Below are 17,185 nucleotides of genomic sequence, written 5' to 3' on the forward strand. Positions count from 1 at the left end.
AGGTACCAGGTTTGACAGTGTTTGCCAAGATAAGGTTCATATTGAAATTGATCATAATTTGAAGGACAAGTTTTCTGGCTAACAGCTTCTAATACCAATACAGTCATTAAGAGAGATCATATTACAAGGAAAAAAAAAATTATCTCACAGTCACAGAAAAAAACCACACTCCGTGTGACTGCTGCCCTCCTCGTGCCACGGTTTGGGGGGAAAATTTGCTCATTTCGGGTTAACTCACTCAACCCTAACACCGACTATCCCCGTAATTTACCTGAGTTACTTTTACCCCATGCCTATTTATTATTACATTTTTCTGAGACAAATTATATGCGTAGCTTCAAAGCTAATGTTTTTAGTTTTTGCATGTTAATGATAGTTGAATAAAACTATCTATGTACCTACATGCCCATTTTTAATACATTTTTTCCAATTTTGAAAAATAGCAAAAGTCTCTAGGATTGAGTGAGTTAAAAACAGTAAGTCACTGGAAAGGGACACCAACAAATTTTAAAAACAGTACGTCAATTTTAATACAAATAGATAACTGGACGCATGTTGGTTAAAACATTTATTAATGGAATACATATTAATATCAGAGACATAATGACAAAGAAAACTTGAACAAATGCAAATTGGCAATGGATCATAAATGAAAGTACATTTATAATTCTGAGCTCCTTTAATTATATTGTAAATATACTGAGCAAACATTAAAGCCACAATAATTTAAATCATGATTTGGAACGAAAAAGTTGTTTTGAGTCTTTATGAAACTTTACTTTATCGCATGGCAATCACAGGTTTTTAGTTTATTTTGTATTGTGGTTATGGTTAATCTTTTGCTCCTCATTACATTTTCATGCCATTTGTAAAAAAAAAATGAGTGCATCAAACTAGAACACGAATTTGTGAGACTTTGATTGATGGTTATATAATAACTTATTACTCCTTTGCTATATCTTTTCAATTTTTTAAATACATAGTCTTATAATTGGGCAACATTTGTGTGTTACATTTGGATTATTATTTGCCTGTAGGAAAAAAATTAACATTTGAACCAGGTGTGGCTTTAATAAAATTTTCTTTGCTCAGTATACATAACATAGCTTAGGCTAAGAATCATATAAATGGAAATTACCATTAATTAAGAATAAATAAAAAATGAGTTTGAGTGTTAATTTTGAACAGGTTTTATGGCGTTTGCAACAATTTTCAGTCACTTCAGTCCCAGGAAAAAAACAAAAACATGGTGAAACAGATCTGAGAAGAGTTTACATACACTTCCAATAGAAGCATCTGAATAAAGAAGAACCAAAGGGACTAAAACAAAACAGAAAACGGAAGAGTCTTGTTCCTTTGTGGGTTTTTACAGCACTTGCAATACTTTTAAGCCATTTCAGTAAAATGGAAGATGCTGAAACAGTAAAAAAAAAAAAGATTGATATCTAGCTATCGAGTGCCTATACTATTAAAAGAATATAAGGCGAAGGAGACGATTTTAACCTTACATGATATCAGATGTAGATCCAAGAGCAATGTATCCCTTTATCTAGTCTAAAACCAACAACATTGTTACTTGTGACTGGATCTCCGCCAATAGGGATACATTCAGATAAATACATAATATGCATTACAGTAACTATGGCCTTCTTAATGAATTAAAATTGGAACAAAATATGTTATATGCCGATTCATGTGAACACCAGAGAGTTCATCACGATCATTGACATACCAATATATATTGGACAGATGATTAACAACACAACCTCTCAAAAAAGATAAATCTATATCCTTTTTTTTTTTGTTTGTTTGTTGCTTTAGGTCTCTTCCAACACAATTGAGGTTATATGAGAGACCGCTGAAACAAAAAAACAAGCAATCCAACAAAAATAGTACAAATGTAAATCAAAATCATAACCTAAAGATATCATAAGCTAAATTATAAATAACCAAGAACAAACAGGCAGAAGATTTACTCCCCTGTCAAAAATACAATCACAAACCAAAGAAGCAGGATAGGCTAGTAAAGAGAAGAAGAAACGACATCACTATCGGATCGTACACCCATGCGAACATCATAGGTATATGATTCAAGGGTGATGCTCCCATCCAACCACCCGCAATCTATATCCTTCTCAGCCAAAGTGTCGAGGCAGGTAATCTAGTTAGTTTTCAAGAGGTTGATGGCGCTAATAACTAATAACACCACTTAGGTAATTAGAGCGCATATAAAAATAATGAAAATGGGTTCGTTCAAAAAATTTAGATTTACAATTAAAAGCAACCAGGAAAAAGAAAACACAAAGGGGACTGGACTGGATCAAATGGGGAACAGAAGTGGAATTCCAAGATCATACTATCAATGTACTCAGCTTGATATTATCTAAAAGTTTATCCAGACAACAAGCACTGGATTCCACTAAAAGGAATACACTCAAATACTTACAAATCATTACATTCAAACAAAAAATATAACGGAACATAACACAGAGATGATTTACAAAGAAAAAAGTATCCTCTCCCAAACCTTATGTTGTACTTTTGAGCGTATTACTCCCAACCCAAGGATTCTACCCAGGGCCAGGACATGATTTTTGTTTTTGTTTTACGGCACTTGCAACACATTTAGGTCGTATCAGTATCAGTGCCAGTAAAAAGGAAGAAAATTGGATAGGAAAAACATTCTAGATGTACAATAACAAGGAGAGGTAAAAGTAAGACAAAGGGGAATGATTCATATAGAGAACAGATGTAGCTTCCAAGAGCACACTATCAGTGAACTTAGTTTGAGATCATCTAAAAGTCTCACCCAGACACCAGTACAAGATCCCACTGAGAGGATTTTGTTTGTTTGTTGCTTTAGGCTTTAGGTCTCTTCCAACACAATTGAGGTTATATGAGAGACCGCTGAAACAAAAAAACAAGCAATCTAACAAAAATAGTACAAATGTAAATCAAAATCATAACCTAAAGATATAAGCTAAATTATAAATAACCAAGAACAAACAGGCAGAAGATTTACAGAAAAAAAATATCCCCTGTCAAAAATACAATCACAAACCAAAGAAGCAGGATAGCTAGTAAAGAGAAGAAGAAACGACATCACTATCGGATCGTACACCCATGCGAACATCATAGGTATATGATTCAAGGGTGATGCTCCCATCCAACCACCCGCCCACTGAGAGGAATACACTCAAATGTTTACAAATCATATGTTAAAAATAAAAAATAAAAGTACATAGAGATGATTTACAAGGAAAAAACATAATCTCCCAAAACTATAACTATACATTTGACTGTTTCCCTCCCAGCCAAGGACTCAGGGCAGGGTCGGGACAAAACTAAGTCATCTCAGTCCAAGACACGACAAAAAGCAATTGGAAAACAGATATCAGGGATATAGAAGACACTGCAAGTACCTCCCTGCCCACTATGGCGAGTCGGAGGGCCAGGACAAGGCCATGTAATCCCATTCTTAGAGAAAAGAAAAAAAAGCAACCAACCCTACCCCTACCCACTATGGGAGGTCAAGAGACCCCATGCAGAGACTTCAGGCAAAACCCAGTCAAAACAAAATGCTCTCAATCCAAAATAAGGACAGAAAGCTACAAGGGAAGGACAAAGGACATAGGGTGACAGTGATAGAGCAAACAGCAAAGGTATGGATCGATGAAACATCCACCAACCCAAGGAGGGTCCACATTCTCTGCCCTCAGGGGAATTCCATTACACCTTCCTCATCAGTCTACCTGTGTGTCTACCAAGACTAGGCATAAAAATCTCCCCAAAGGGATAAAGTCATGTATACACATACCACAACATAGATGGACAATTGATAAGAAAATTATTAGTCATCTTCCACATTCGCACACACCTATCTCCCTTTTGTCAAAATCTTCTAGTCATTGCTTAGGGGTATCCAAAAGAAAAGAAAAGAAAAATCTAGGACAGAGATAGAGATCTACATAGAAAGGGACAGAAGAGACAGCAAGAACATTAAGATTCTTTATCCAAATGAATTGCATGTAAATTCAAATGCTTCATTTTATTTTCAAAGCCTTCAAACAAAATCAAATTCAAGTTATGACATGTCAAGGTATTGTTTATCAACCATCAATGTAAAATATTTACAGTAAAATCAAAGTCAAATATGCACTTTTCACAAGGATAAAACTCCTGTAAGATCATTGTCACCGGAGAGATTAATTCATGGTATTAAGCTTTTACACTATTATTATCCAGGATCTGTGAAGCACAAGTCAGACCCTTTTAATTGGAATAACCATTGTAATAAATTAACTCCTGAGGAAACAACAAACCAGTGTCCAATAAGCTGAAAGTGCAATGAGTCTCTCATTCCAAATTTCAAAACATTCATTTTACAAAACTTAGATATATCTTAATCTCAACAAAACTATTTGGTTCTTTTTTTTATTTTTTTTTTAAAAGGAATTTTATGATACCATTGACCACAGTGGGAGACTAGTACAAGGGAAAAAACAAACAAACTAGGAAAGTAAGAGTAGATCTACTGGTCTGCAAGAAGTTGTCTTTTCAATGATGCGTACCTCACGTTTTAATGGCAACAAACAATTATGTGGAATCAAAAGAAATGTCATCCTGTTTTGATTTTTCAAAAGTTGACAGGCCTGTAAAAACAATTCCCTAATGTACATACTCGCAAACTATATTTATATAAATTTTTTCTTTCCACTGTCTCAGGACAAACCTATAATTGTCAAATAATGAGGTCATTTCAATTAAATATACAATACAAAATAAATGAACATCTCCATCTAGGTAAGTTGAATAAAATACTTTTAAAACTGATAACAACCCTGCATGACACATTTCTTTAATCATTATGAATATATGCTGACCAGTGGCGTTTTTGTTTGTTTCAGGGGTTTTAGAGCACTAACGACACATTTACATCATTTCACCACCAGTAAAAGGGAAGATGATAGGGAGAAAGCTGTAGACTTGAAGTTAAAAGCATGGGTGAACGTTCAGAGGGATCAATTTGCCCGCAAGATAAACCAACAAAGTGAATTGGCCTTAAAGGCTAATTTAGAACAAGCACCCATCACCTTAAACTAAAATGACTAGAGCTGATAAGTTTTATGACCATAAAACCTGCAATTAGCCCATGGTAAAAAGCATCAAAGAAAAAGTAAGACAAAGAGGATGACATAGTTCAAATTGGGAACAGAGGATTCCAAACTAATCCATCAATGAGCTTATTTTGACATTACCTAAAAGTCCCATCTAGGCACAAGCAAAGGATCGCTCTAAAAAGGATACACTCAAATGCTAACAAAGTACAGTATATTCAAAATTAAAAATCATAGTAGTATTAGAGAAATGATTTACATAGGAAAAAATATATAATTTCTCCCAAAAAAAAAAAAAAAAAAAAAGGAACTCTATATTTTGACTGCACCCTCTCAGGCAAAGATCCCTGTCCGGACCAAGAAAAAAAGCCTGGGCAATCTCAATCCAGAACAAAGACGAAGAGCAAACATGGAAAGGGAAGACAAGGGGATAGAAAATACAGCAAATATGGCTTTTCCACCACCAGATCAGAAGATCCCATCGACCAGCGGGAATTTACCTCGACAAAACAACTGCTTAATTCTCCTGAGCTCATATGAATAGAAAATTGAACAAATTTGTTCAATTTTCAATAATGGTGAACTCGAGGAGTTAAGAACTAAATTTTTGTCAATCAAACATTCAGCTTAACTGAACTGATAATAATCATACGTTGAGTTTAGTGCCAAAACTCGGACAGTACTCTAATTCTAAGTCTAAGGATGAACCAAATGTTAAAGTAGGTTTTACTTTTTGGAAAAATGCAAAAGCATGAAAGTTGCAATTATACGGACATGTCAAATTATGCAGGTATATCACTGACGGACTAAATAAAACAGGCAGAGCATTGTTTTGCCTATAAATATAAACAAACATAAATCCTAGGGGAACCCTTATGGATCACTGGCAAGTACATGCTCTATCAACAAACATTAAATTCCATGAAAACAGGAGAGCAACACCATTTTCCAATCGATTGTCGTGGCAAAGGTCTGCTTCTTTGACTAATCAAAACATCACCAGTCCCAAAACTGAACATTTCCATGAATACAATCTTTGAACGAGTCATAAATTCATAGTGTAGCACTATAAACAATAAACTTAAAACTGAAACTAAATTTGGATGAGCATTTACCATTTTACTATAACTGGAGGATCACCAACCAATGGATTAAGCTATTAAAATGTCAAACTTTGTGTCTATTACATCAAAACAATAAACAAAAGACAGTAGTTATTATACAACTTTTGATTAAACAGCCTTGAAAACTAAAGTGTAAAACATTTCTGAACTCTCTTTGGGAAACAACTTACATGACATTATCACTGAGTTATGGGTAAATGAGAAGAGAACAAATGATGAAAATGAGAGTACAACTACACTGTGTTATGCAGCCATGTTAAGAGACGATATAATGACTTGAAGGATTAAGAAATAGCTTTATCACTTCTTAATATAGCCTGTGCTTGTTACTTTATCCATAAGAAAGGTGGGTGGAACAGCAAGGTATTCAATAAGAAAAAGTATCAAAACCCACAAAACAACAAATTATATTCAGGGACACAGTGATATTGTCGTCAGCAATAACGCAGATCTCTTCAATTCAGTTTGGTTACAAAGTCAAATTTAGCCTGTCATCATTTGAAAAAAAAAAAAAAATCGACCACCTATTTAATCAATCACAAGGAAAACAATTAGTATAATCCTCTCTTTCTAAAAACTCCCTGGCTGAATTCTCAAACAAAAACTCATACAAATATACTTCACATTTTACTATGAAATAATGGCTTTGACATATTTTTGTAATTCATTTTGGAAATCTAACGTTCTGCAAATATATGGTGTGTAATTGTTGAAAATGTCAAAAAAAATGATCGAATAACCCATCAATTGAAAAGAATATTAACAAACAGCATTATTCCTAATAAACAAGTGTTTAGGTTTTAGAGGTTCTAGTGATACTTGCAGATCATTTCAACTGTTTACAAAGTACACAATATATTCAAAACTAAAAAACTATAATAGTACATGAAAAAGAGATGATTTACAACAAAAAAAAGACATTAAATAATTATTTTTATTTTAAAAGGACAACGTCCATTTCAAATGTTTTTTAGCCTGCCAAATCTTTTCACTCCACACGTCCTTCAAATGTTTTTTTCAAGACACAAAACTTTCAAAAGTTATGATATATATTAACGCATTGGAGGAAAAAGCAGAGGTGTACTTCCATTAGGGAATGCCTTTTTATTAGAAATAATACTGCTGTTAATGTAAACAATCATACATTCACAAATGAGTCATAAACATGAAACACACCCTTTTGCATTAAATGCCTAAGGGTGGGAAGTTAATCCTATGAACTGTCTGCAGAGTTGATTCTTGGAACTTTAGATGATGAGCTACCCTCCTGGCCATCCTGCAGATTGGCTTTCTGACTGTCTCTTTTTTTACTCACATTCTAAAAGGAGATGGGGAACAAAAGCAAAATATGTTTTACAGTTGCCAAAACAATTTTTTTTAATGGAATTAGAGAATGACGTAAGAGTCTCAAAAAAAAATGTTTTGGAAGGTATAATTATAAATGTAAACCATATCAAATATGTGATTAAATAATAAAATAAACATAATTATAAATATTCTCACAAATTAGACACATTTTTCTCAGTTGGACAATTACCTACCTTCCCGACTTCATCTCTCAATATCTAATGAATATATTAAGATATATTGATGAAATAAACTGCAAAATGTTCCAAAAAACTGCTGTACTTTCATAAACAATCAGAAAAATAACCACCTTGATCTAAAACAACCAACAATCACTCCCATTTGAATCTTATTTTTCACAATTTTATCCAAAGTCTAATTGTCCTAGTCAGATAATCACAAGCACAATGGAGGTCAATCAAGGATGAGTATGGCTAGACTCAACAAAATATAGAAAAGCCAGATGAGCTTTCATTCAAAACTGTCCGTGTTACTATATGGTTGTTAGGCCTGGGTGATGACTGCAAAACTAGAAAGGCGAATCAAGGTATTTGAGAACAAGAATTACCGGAAGATCCTTCATGTGTCATACCTGGGACATAGAACTTACAAGGATGTTCCTGAAGATGTGGTAAAGCTGGTGGGAAGACAGCATCAACTGCTTGCAATGGTTAAAAGAAAGAACCTTTCATGGCTCGGATACTTGGTCAAGACATGACACCTTGTGCAAGACAGTTATGCAGGGCACAGTGAAAGGTCAAAAGAGAAGAGAAAGACAAAAGAAATTTTGGTAGGACAACATCAAGGAATGGACATGTTTGACGTTATGTGAGCTGATAGAGAAGTCCAACGACCAAGAAAGTGGCATCAGATTATGAAGACTGCATCCCGTTAAGTCGCACCCAATCACCATTTGTTCATTGGAATGAGTGAGTGAGAATAAATCATCATCATCATTGCCTTTTTCACCCTGGATCAGGATATAGGCCACAGACAGTTTCCATCCCTCTCTATCTTGAGTAACTATTTACCTCGTTCCATGTCTTATCACTTCATTCCAAGTTTCACATCCATACAGTAGGACTGACTTCACGTTTGAGTTGAATAGCCTCAGCTTTAGTAGGAGGGAGATATCTTTAGTTCTCCAAACTCTGTTCAAAGATGTAAACGCAGCCTGTGCCTTTCCAAACCGTGCTTTTACCTCTTCTTTCGTGCCTCCATTTTTGTCCATTATACTCCCGAGATAGCAGAAAGTATCTATATCTTCAAGTTCCTGATCTTTTACTTTGATCTGCTCCCTTTGATGCATACCTATCCTAAAGACCGTTGACTTTGCAGGGTGAATTGAGAATAAATAGGTTGTTTAATTACACAAGTACGCTGTGACCAGGACCTTTATCATTTATTATGGCATTGTTTGAAATATCTTCTTTTCTAACAATAGTTTCCTGAATTGGAAGTCAAGAAATAACTGATATAGTAACATCAAATAACACATGAAATTCAAAGATATTACATAAAATTATCTGTCTACTAAAAAAAACAAACTATAAGTTCAAGTCCTGCGTCTTTGTATGTTACCTTTTTATCCCACTGTTGATGCAAGTATCGCAGCAGGATATTGGTCTTTTCTGTGGTTATCACTAAAACAAAATCAAAATAAGAGAAAAAGATTTTTCTTTACAAAGATCATGAGAAAAGCTAAAAACTATAAAACAAATCAGCATGTTTATTTTAAATGTCTAATAAATATTAAATCAATGTATTTACAATTTGAAATGGGAACCATTCCATGCCTGATGCCTAACTGTGGTAATGACTAAGCTCTGATAACTTTTTGTGCAGAGGTATTGTTTCTGCAGCTTTATGTTTATATAAAAGCTGGGAAATTCTTTATTATGTAGGGAAACGATACAACAAAATAATAATTGTTACGGGTCAATTTTTCTTCATTATATCCAGGGATGCCCTTTGACAATAAAATACAAAGAATATTTCTTGCGTAAAGACAATATGAAAATATTTTGGCAGTTTTCATCAAATGGTATTACTCTTAATTAGATAAAAAGGATAAATAGATATTTATCTGGCTTCAATTTAACATTTGCCTCTAAATGACTAATACTTTCATCTTTAAAAATAAATATCACCTCATCAATACTAACAAAGGTCACTTATCACTGCTATATCTTAAAGTATTAATTAGGTCTGAAATGGTATCAATGATCTCCTTTCCTTGCCATTTTTCTTTGACCAAAAAAGTAATTGCCAGAAAAAGACATCCCTGTATATCTTTATCAATTTGCTTTCTAATTATCAGGATTTCAGACACATAGTATAATTTTTTCTCTTGGGGTCAGACATCCAAGTCTGAATTTCAAAAATGTATAGTAATCTATGGAAAAAAATTAGTAGCACTTTGCGTCACAAAGTAAAGAATAAGAAATTATCTGAAGTGCTAAAGTCCATGAAATAATAATAATAATAATAATAATCATAATAATAATAATAATAATAATAATAATAATAATAATAATAATAATAATAATAATAATAATAATAATAATAATAATAATTATAATAATAATAATAAAAAATAAAAATTAATGACACCTGTTAATAGTTAAGCACTTTTCATGAACCAAACATCTGAAAGCGAAGATAAGCATAGTATGAATCCACAAACCTTGAATTGACTGCATCGCTGTTTTATTTTATACATAACAAATTTGATAACGAAAGAAACAAGGAGAGGAGGAAAAGCATATTTCAAAATCATGATTTTATTGAGGTCGATATCTCTTTAAAGTTGAATATGGCAAGATGATGCAAAAGTGACAAATGGACACAGACGCTGATCAAATTCCAACCAAATATGCACAGATGTACTTGCCCCAACCCTTATCTTGCTTTTTCAGGAATTAAGAAGCAATAACAACTGACTGAAAGGAGGCCCATATAATGCTATTTTATAAAACGGGAAATAAATTTGCATCAGAAAAACACTAACCAGTGTCATTGATCTCGGTATGCTGTAAAGTACTGGAGCACACTATCAACAGCTATGTTATAAAACATCCTTTCCGATATCCAGCATGGCTTCAGTGCTAATAGATTGTGTGAAACAACTGATCACCATCTGCCACAATTTCAAAAGTAGTAAAAACTATAAAGAACAAACTGCTGCTATACTACCTGACTTTTCTAGGTCTTTGACAAGTCGAGTGGCTAATTTTCAAACTGTAACTGAACAGAATTACAGAGAAAGATCTATCGAATGCCTATAAATCAAAATCACACAAAAAAGATTCATGACTACAGGCTAAATCCGAACATATAATAAGATCTTAAGAATCAAAAGACATTACAAACAACAAAAAATCTTGGAGATCATTCATGGAAACAATGAGAAGAAAAGATGAAGCTGAGGGTCGTTGATTTTTGTGTAATCTAAAAATTTTGGGTTGAAAATTTGATTGAAAAAAAAAAACCTTACCTTGTTCTGAAGGATGGTCTTTGGTTGAGATATAGACAGTGGGCCGCTGATGAAAGTAAACAAAAGAAAATAAATAAATAAATAAATCAGAAAACATGCTAAATGCAGACCTGCAACACATTTTTTTTAATCAACTATAAAATCTAAATGTACAGTCTTAATAATTTTAGAATAAGGCAAGAGAAATAAAATCAAAAGTAAAAGCAGATCAGATCAAGATAGACCCAATCAAAAGATCACATGTACCAAAGCTCATATATGAAAAGAGAACAAAAAAAAAAAACAAACCCCAAATCAAAGGACAGAATTGTTTGCTTGCTAACGAGAGTGTACTTTGTTGTAGACTGTAATGCATTGCTTAAATATGTAGTTGTAAACAGGGAGTCTCAAAAAATAAATCAATCAATTAATTAATTAACATTGCAGATATCACCGTGTTGTTCGTAAGTCTTGTTATAATCTGAAAATTTCACTGCTGACCCTATGACCACTGAAACGTCATCTCTAATATTTTCACTGCATGAACAAAATACTCATAAATTTAACTCACACTGGATCTTTGACTTGAATCTGCATGGAACTTTGTAAAGTTGTGTTCATTATAACATGGAAGACCCTCCAAAAATTCACCCTGAAAATTTAGAATAAAACTAATATATATCAAGGGCAAAACATGGAAGAATATTTCTTCCAAAAACAAAAACAAAAAATAAAATACGCGTTTTTAACATCAAAACTAGTAAAAAGAATTATAATTATTGTATGGAGAGGAATTATGGATGAAAAACTGGAATTAGCTCACATTTGTAGTGTGGAATTATTTTCTAAAAACAAAAGAGATAAAAAAACAAAATAAACAGAAACAAACGTTTAATTAACAACAACAACAAAAAATAAAAATTATCTAACTCTAGAGTGTGCTTCCTCCCTATCTTTGTAGAAATGTCAGAATGATGAAAGATGACGCCAAACTCTCGCAAATAGGTAACCCCAAAAAAATCTTGAGAATGGAAACCGGAAACTGTTAGGAGAAATAGTCACTTCGCCTGTTTGTCTTCTCTATTAGGATTAGCTCAAGGTCTGAGAGTTGGTTTTTTTCTCTATTAGGGTTAGCTCAAGGTCTGAGAGTTGGTTTTTTTCTCTATTAGGGTTAGCTCAAGGTCTGAGAGTTGGTTTTTTTTTTCTATTTGGGTTGAGTATTAGGTCATAAAAGGTCTTAGGGTTGTTTTTCCTATAATAGGGTTAGTTAAAAAGGTAGGAATACTTGGGTTGTTTCCCTTATCTCGAGAAATGTGCAGAAGGCCTCCCAGTGATTCTCTTTTCTTTTATTTTTATCCCCATCATGATGATATGATATGATATGATATAAGTCCAGATTTATGTAGGCTTTTACAGCCTTTTATCTGCTCTTGTGCATTCGTGAACGTATATAATTCAAGTCTCTCAAAACTGGGCATGCCACATGGTGGAAGGAGGTGTCTGAATTTAACTTTACAAACAGTATTTTTCTGTTTCAAAATGAGCATCAAGACGGCACTTGAATGCCTGCAATGAAGGGGCGTCGACAACTGTTGCAGGCAGGCGGTTCCATTTGTCGACTATCCTAACTGAGAAAAAGTTCTGCCTAAGGTTTAGAGAACACCTTTCTTTGGAGAGTTTGAATCTTGTCCTCTGGTGGTGCTGGTGGAATCAAGATTTAGAGGGCTCGTGCTAACATAGTATAAATTATGTGTGTATTTGTACGCTTCAATTAGGTCTCCTCTGTCTCTCCTATACTGCATGCTAGGTATTCTTATCTTTTTCAGTCTTTCTGTGTATTCTAGATCTTTGAATCCCGGAATGACCCGAATTGCGCGTCTTAGAACACTTTCTATGAGGTCTTTGTTTTTCTGTAGTCGTGGTGCCCATGCTACATTGCCAAATTCCAAGTGGGGACGTACAAGTGCAGTGAACAATTGTCTCATGTTATCTCTATCAAGATGAGTGAACGACCTCCTAATGAGGCCAACGATTCTGTTTGCTTTATTTACTTGGGTTTCTATGTGCTTAGAGAACTTCAGTTCCTGATCTACTAACACACCTAAATCTTTTTCCTCTTCAGTAGGCTGAAGTTTGACAGTCTCGCTAGAGTCATGATTTCTCATTGTGTACTGATGGTGCGGGTTTCTATATCCCAAGTGCAAGACATGGCACTTGTCTGCATTAAACCTAAGCTGCCATTTATCAGCCCACTGTACCAAGCTGTCAAGATCACTTTGGAGCTGAGTTATGAACTCTTCCTTGTCTACTCTAGAGAACACCTTAGTGTCATCTGCATACATTTGGCACAGAGAGTCCACAACGTCTGGAAGATCGTTAATAAATATTACAAACAAAACTGGACCAAGGCAGCTTCCCTACGGAACACCACTCGATACTGGTGCCCAGTCCGAAAAACTGCCGTTCACCCTAACACGCTGTCTTCTCCCAATCAGGAAATCTGAGATCCAAGCTAGCAAACATGAACTGATGCCATATGATCCAAGTTTCTTAATAAGGCGTTGATGTGGAACACTGTCAAATGCTTTGGCGAAATCAAGGTACACTGCATCGACAGGTATGCCACTGTCCAAATACCTAGTCCAAGAGTCGAGAGCAGCTAACAAATTAGTGGTACATGAGCGTTTTGATATAAAACCGTGTTGATACTCAGACAGCAACTTTTGTTCCATTAAGTATTTGACTACTTTGTCCCTAATCACGGATTCCATTATTTTGCAAATCACACACGTTAATGATACCGGACGATAGTTACTTGCTTTGCTCTTCTCACCCTTTTTAAAAAGTGGAGTTACATTTGCATCTTTCCAGATGCTGGGCAGCTTCCCTTCCCTAAGTGACTTGTTGAACAACTCTGCTAAGGGTTCTGCTAGCTGTTCTGCCAGTTCTTTTAGTACACATGGGTGTATCCCATCAGGGCCAGAGGATTTCGAGGAGCCTAAATTTTTAAGCTTATTCCACACATCTTTACAAGTGAATATAATGTCACTAAGAGAAGAGTCAACTTCAGATTTTTCACAATCAGGAATATCCCCCACTCTCTCGTTTGTGAATACACTACAGAAAAATGTATTGAGGAGGTTTGCCTTATCTTTGTCAGCTGACACAAGTTTACCGTCATTGTCCTTGAGGTCGGCTAGGCCTTCTTGCACTTTCATCTTACTCTTAGCATAGGAGAAGAATGCCTTTGGATTATTTTTCGCATCTTGCGCTATAGACTTTTCATAGTCTAGAACTGCTTTCCGGCACGCCGCTTTTGCTTGGTTCCTGGCTCTTGTGTAGGCTAGCCAGTCTCTCTGGTCTAGTGTTCCCAAGTATTTCTTGTATGTCTGTTTCTTATTACGTAACTTAGACATAGCCATCTCACTCCACCAGACAGGTGTCTTGCGTTTGCCTGCAGGCCCTGATCCACTTTTAGGAATACATTCCTCAGTTGCAGTTTCTACAGTCTTTTTGATGCAGTTCCATGTATCATTTGCATCCTTATCCTGAATTTTGGCAAGTAAATTGCTGTCATTCACACACTTTCTCAGTTTATCAAAGTCAGCTTTTTTGTAGTTATACCGTCTTTCTTTCTTTACTTCAATTTTTGTGCTACACACAAAGTTAAAAGCTAAAACATGATGATGACTTTTGCCAAGGGGAGCGTTATGAGTCAAATTTTTAACCATGCTCTCTTCAGATGATAAAACTAGGTCTATGAGTGTTGGTTTCTGATCCCCTCGAAAATGCGTTGGCGACTTAACATGCTGATAGAGGAAAGAGTCTCTATAGAACTCTAAGAATTCTAATGCTTTGTTGCCTGAGGCTGTCTCATTTACCCAATCAACATCTGGTTGATTGAAGTCACCGGTGATTAATACATATGCCCTATCCTTGGTAAGGTCCAACATAGTCTGATACAACTTATAATTGGTGTTCTCTGGGGAACTAGCTGGAGACCTATACGCACATCCAGCTAGTAATTTTTCACCATCCCTCACTTTCACTTCGATCCAAACACTCTCATTAGCTAACTTTTGGTCAGGTGTCAGGGTGATTTCTTGTGCACCTATCTCCTCTTTCACATAAATGATGATACCCCTGTGGCCGTTAATTTGGTTGTCAAAACAATTAGAAAATGAACAATAACCATCCATGTCAACTTCAGCTTTCTGTACAGCCCACTTAAAATGTTTTGGTAAAACTTCTGATACAAAGAAAATATCTGGCTGCTCATGTAAAAGAAAATGAGACAACTCTAAACGCTTGTTTAACAAAGTATCTACATTTGTACACATGCATTTTAGCATTGATTTTGGACGTCCTATTCCATCCTGTCCTTGCCCGGGTTGAGGATAACATAATTCATGTCAGTCAGTCAATGAGTTCGAGATTTTCCTATCCCCAGACATGTCAGTCATTGAGAGAGATTCTCTTACACCCTGACATGTCTATCAATAAGAAATTCATTTACCCTCAAATAAGTCAGTCACTGTCACAGTCACAGCACACACAGTCACAGGTTGACCATCAATTTCAATTACTATATATCATGATCATTTTAACAAAATTACAATTTAAGTACTTGTCTTCAATTAACTTTGGGTATAGCAAATCAGATTTTTAAAAGGCAGAATTTATAATACAAATATGAAAATGTTTGACAAAAGGTATCTATATCAAGTGTAGTAAATTATAAGTGTAATGTGTGAGCAGTGCGGTGGTGGAGACACCTGTCTGGGGATAATGACAGCCCGGAGGAAATTGACCATGTCTCGGCATGTCCACCATGTGATATGTAGTACTGCTCAAGGCTCGTGGCACCTTAATTTTTATAAATTACATATGGATTAGAATTTCGGACTTACCATTTTGATTTAAAGCCTTGTGTTAGTCTTAGCGTTAGATGATGTAAAATGTGTGTGGCTTGCTCGGAATTGGTCGCCTCTCAACAGTCACAATCACAATGACAACAATGTGGCAAGGTTAGATTCTTGGACTTGGACTAGACTTGCCTTACCTACAATGGATGATGCCTAATTTTTATAATTGATTTAATCAATTTATAAGCCTATATATAAGCTTTTGCACTTTACAGCAACATCATAATATACAGCAAGACAATAGCATAATGAGGTAAGGCGGCTCATCAGATTGCTTCTAGACGTCTATCTTTATCTAGACTATGGCACGGAAGTCAGGATTGCGAACCACGTCGAACCCCTTGCTCAGAGTTCGCAGATCGTCGTTGTCTGTGCCTTATTTGAAACAGCAAAACTCAATGAAATAATAACATAAGTTACAATAAGATCGTCTGTGCTATTCTATGAAGTGGAAAGCCGTCATTGTTTTCATCGAAGAGCTGAAGATGAGTTTATTAAAATGCTTGTGAGAATTAGTAAATAAATAGTAAACAGGCTTGGACGATGGGCTTTAAACGATATCCGTTAGGAATGGGCTCCAATCGATATCAGTAGGTACTCAGTACTTAGTAGAATGTGCAGATATTTTTTTCTATCTTAGTAAGTACAATTAAATTACTCACGACCGCTCACAACTGCCAGCCGGATATAACGTACCAACATACAGCTATGTGTAACCTTAAATGTGTATAGTCTGATTGATACATTTTAGTGAAAACTACTCATAAAAATGACTGGCTAAAAAAAAATAACAAAGAGCTCAATGATGTCTATTTCGTTGCCTGGTAGATAAATAGCAGATATAAGTTTTATGAGTTATATCAAATATTGAAACGAATTTTAGCGAATTTGTTATCAGTTTTATCCATGTATAATATGTATATATATATATATATATATATATATATATATATATATATATATATATATATATATATATATATATATATATATCATTATTGTATTCTGATGTTTTATCCCATATCGACATGTATTGATTTGCAGGTTTGACAATCCACATTGTTATGGTCCGATGTTTACTTATTTGCAGGTCTCACTGTTGTAATGGAAATAATCTCAAACCAGTGCTAATAAATTAACAGTGTCTATTACAACAATGTTAAATCATGCTCATATTGTGTTCGGTTGTCAGACCTG

At 34.7% G+C, this 17,185-nt stretch overlaps 1 protein-coding gene across 2 annotated transcripts; it reads right to left on the reverse strand.

Moving 5' to 3' along the window:
* Positions 1-505: 505 nt before the first annotated feature.
* On the reverse strand, positions 506-16,577 carry LOC144966548 (DET1- and DDB1-associated protein 1-like). Of its 2 annotated transcripts, XR_013644233.1 has the most exons (6): positions 15,974-16,577; positions 11,635-11,715; positions 11,085-11,130; positions 9,170-9,231; positions 3,183-7,559; positions 506-2,832 (listed from the first exon to the last, which is right to left on the reverse strand). XR_013644233.1 is itself a non-coding variant. In XM_078903204.1 (5 exons), exons 1-5 carry the CDS (start codon positions 15,974-15,976, stop codon positions 7,455-7,457), a joined length of 297 nt encoding a protein of 98 aa, XP_078759330.1. In that variant the 5' UTR covers positions 15,977-16,577; the 3' UTR covers positions 506-7,454. The 2 variants fall into 2 exon arrangements, 1 of the variants encoding a protein (XP_078759330.1); XM_078903204.1 differs by having other exon boundaries at positions 506-7,559.
* Positions 16,578-17,185: the final 608 nt, after the last annotated feature.

The sequence above is a fragment of the Berghia stephanieae genome, chromosome 2 (assembly GCF_034508935.2).
Source record: "Berghia stephanieae isolate SIO BIC M18660-M18661 chromosome 2, UCSD_Bste_1.3, whole genome shotgun sequence".
In the NCBI taxonomy this organism is placed as follows: Eukaryota; Metazoa; Mollusca; class Gastropoda; order Nudibranchia; family Aeolidiidae; genus Berghia; species Berghia stephanieae.

What these genes read in the sequence shown, in the direction of transcription:
- LOC144966548 (XM_078903204.1), bottom strand. An exon ending in AGACCATCCTTCAGAACAAG is followed by an intron (nt 9,232 to 11,084) that starts GTAAGGTTTTTT and finishes ATTTTGTTTTAG; the next exon opens with TGATAACCACAGAAAAGACC. An exon ending in ATCAACAGTGGGATAAAAAG is followed by an intron (nt 7,560 to 9,169) that starts GTAACATACAAA and finishes ATCTCCTTTTAG; the next exon opens with AATGTGAGTAAAAAAAGAGA.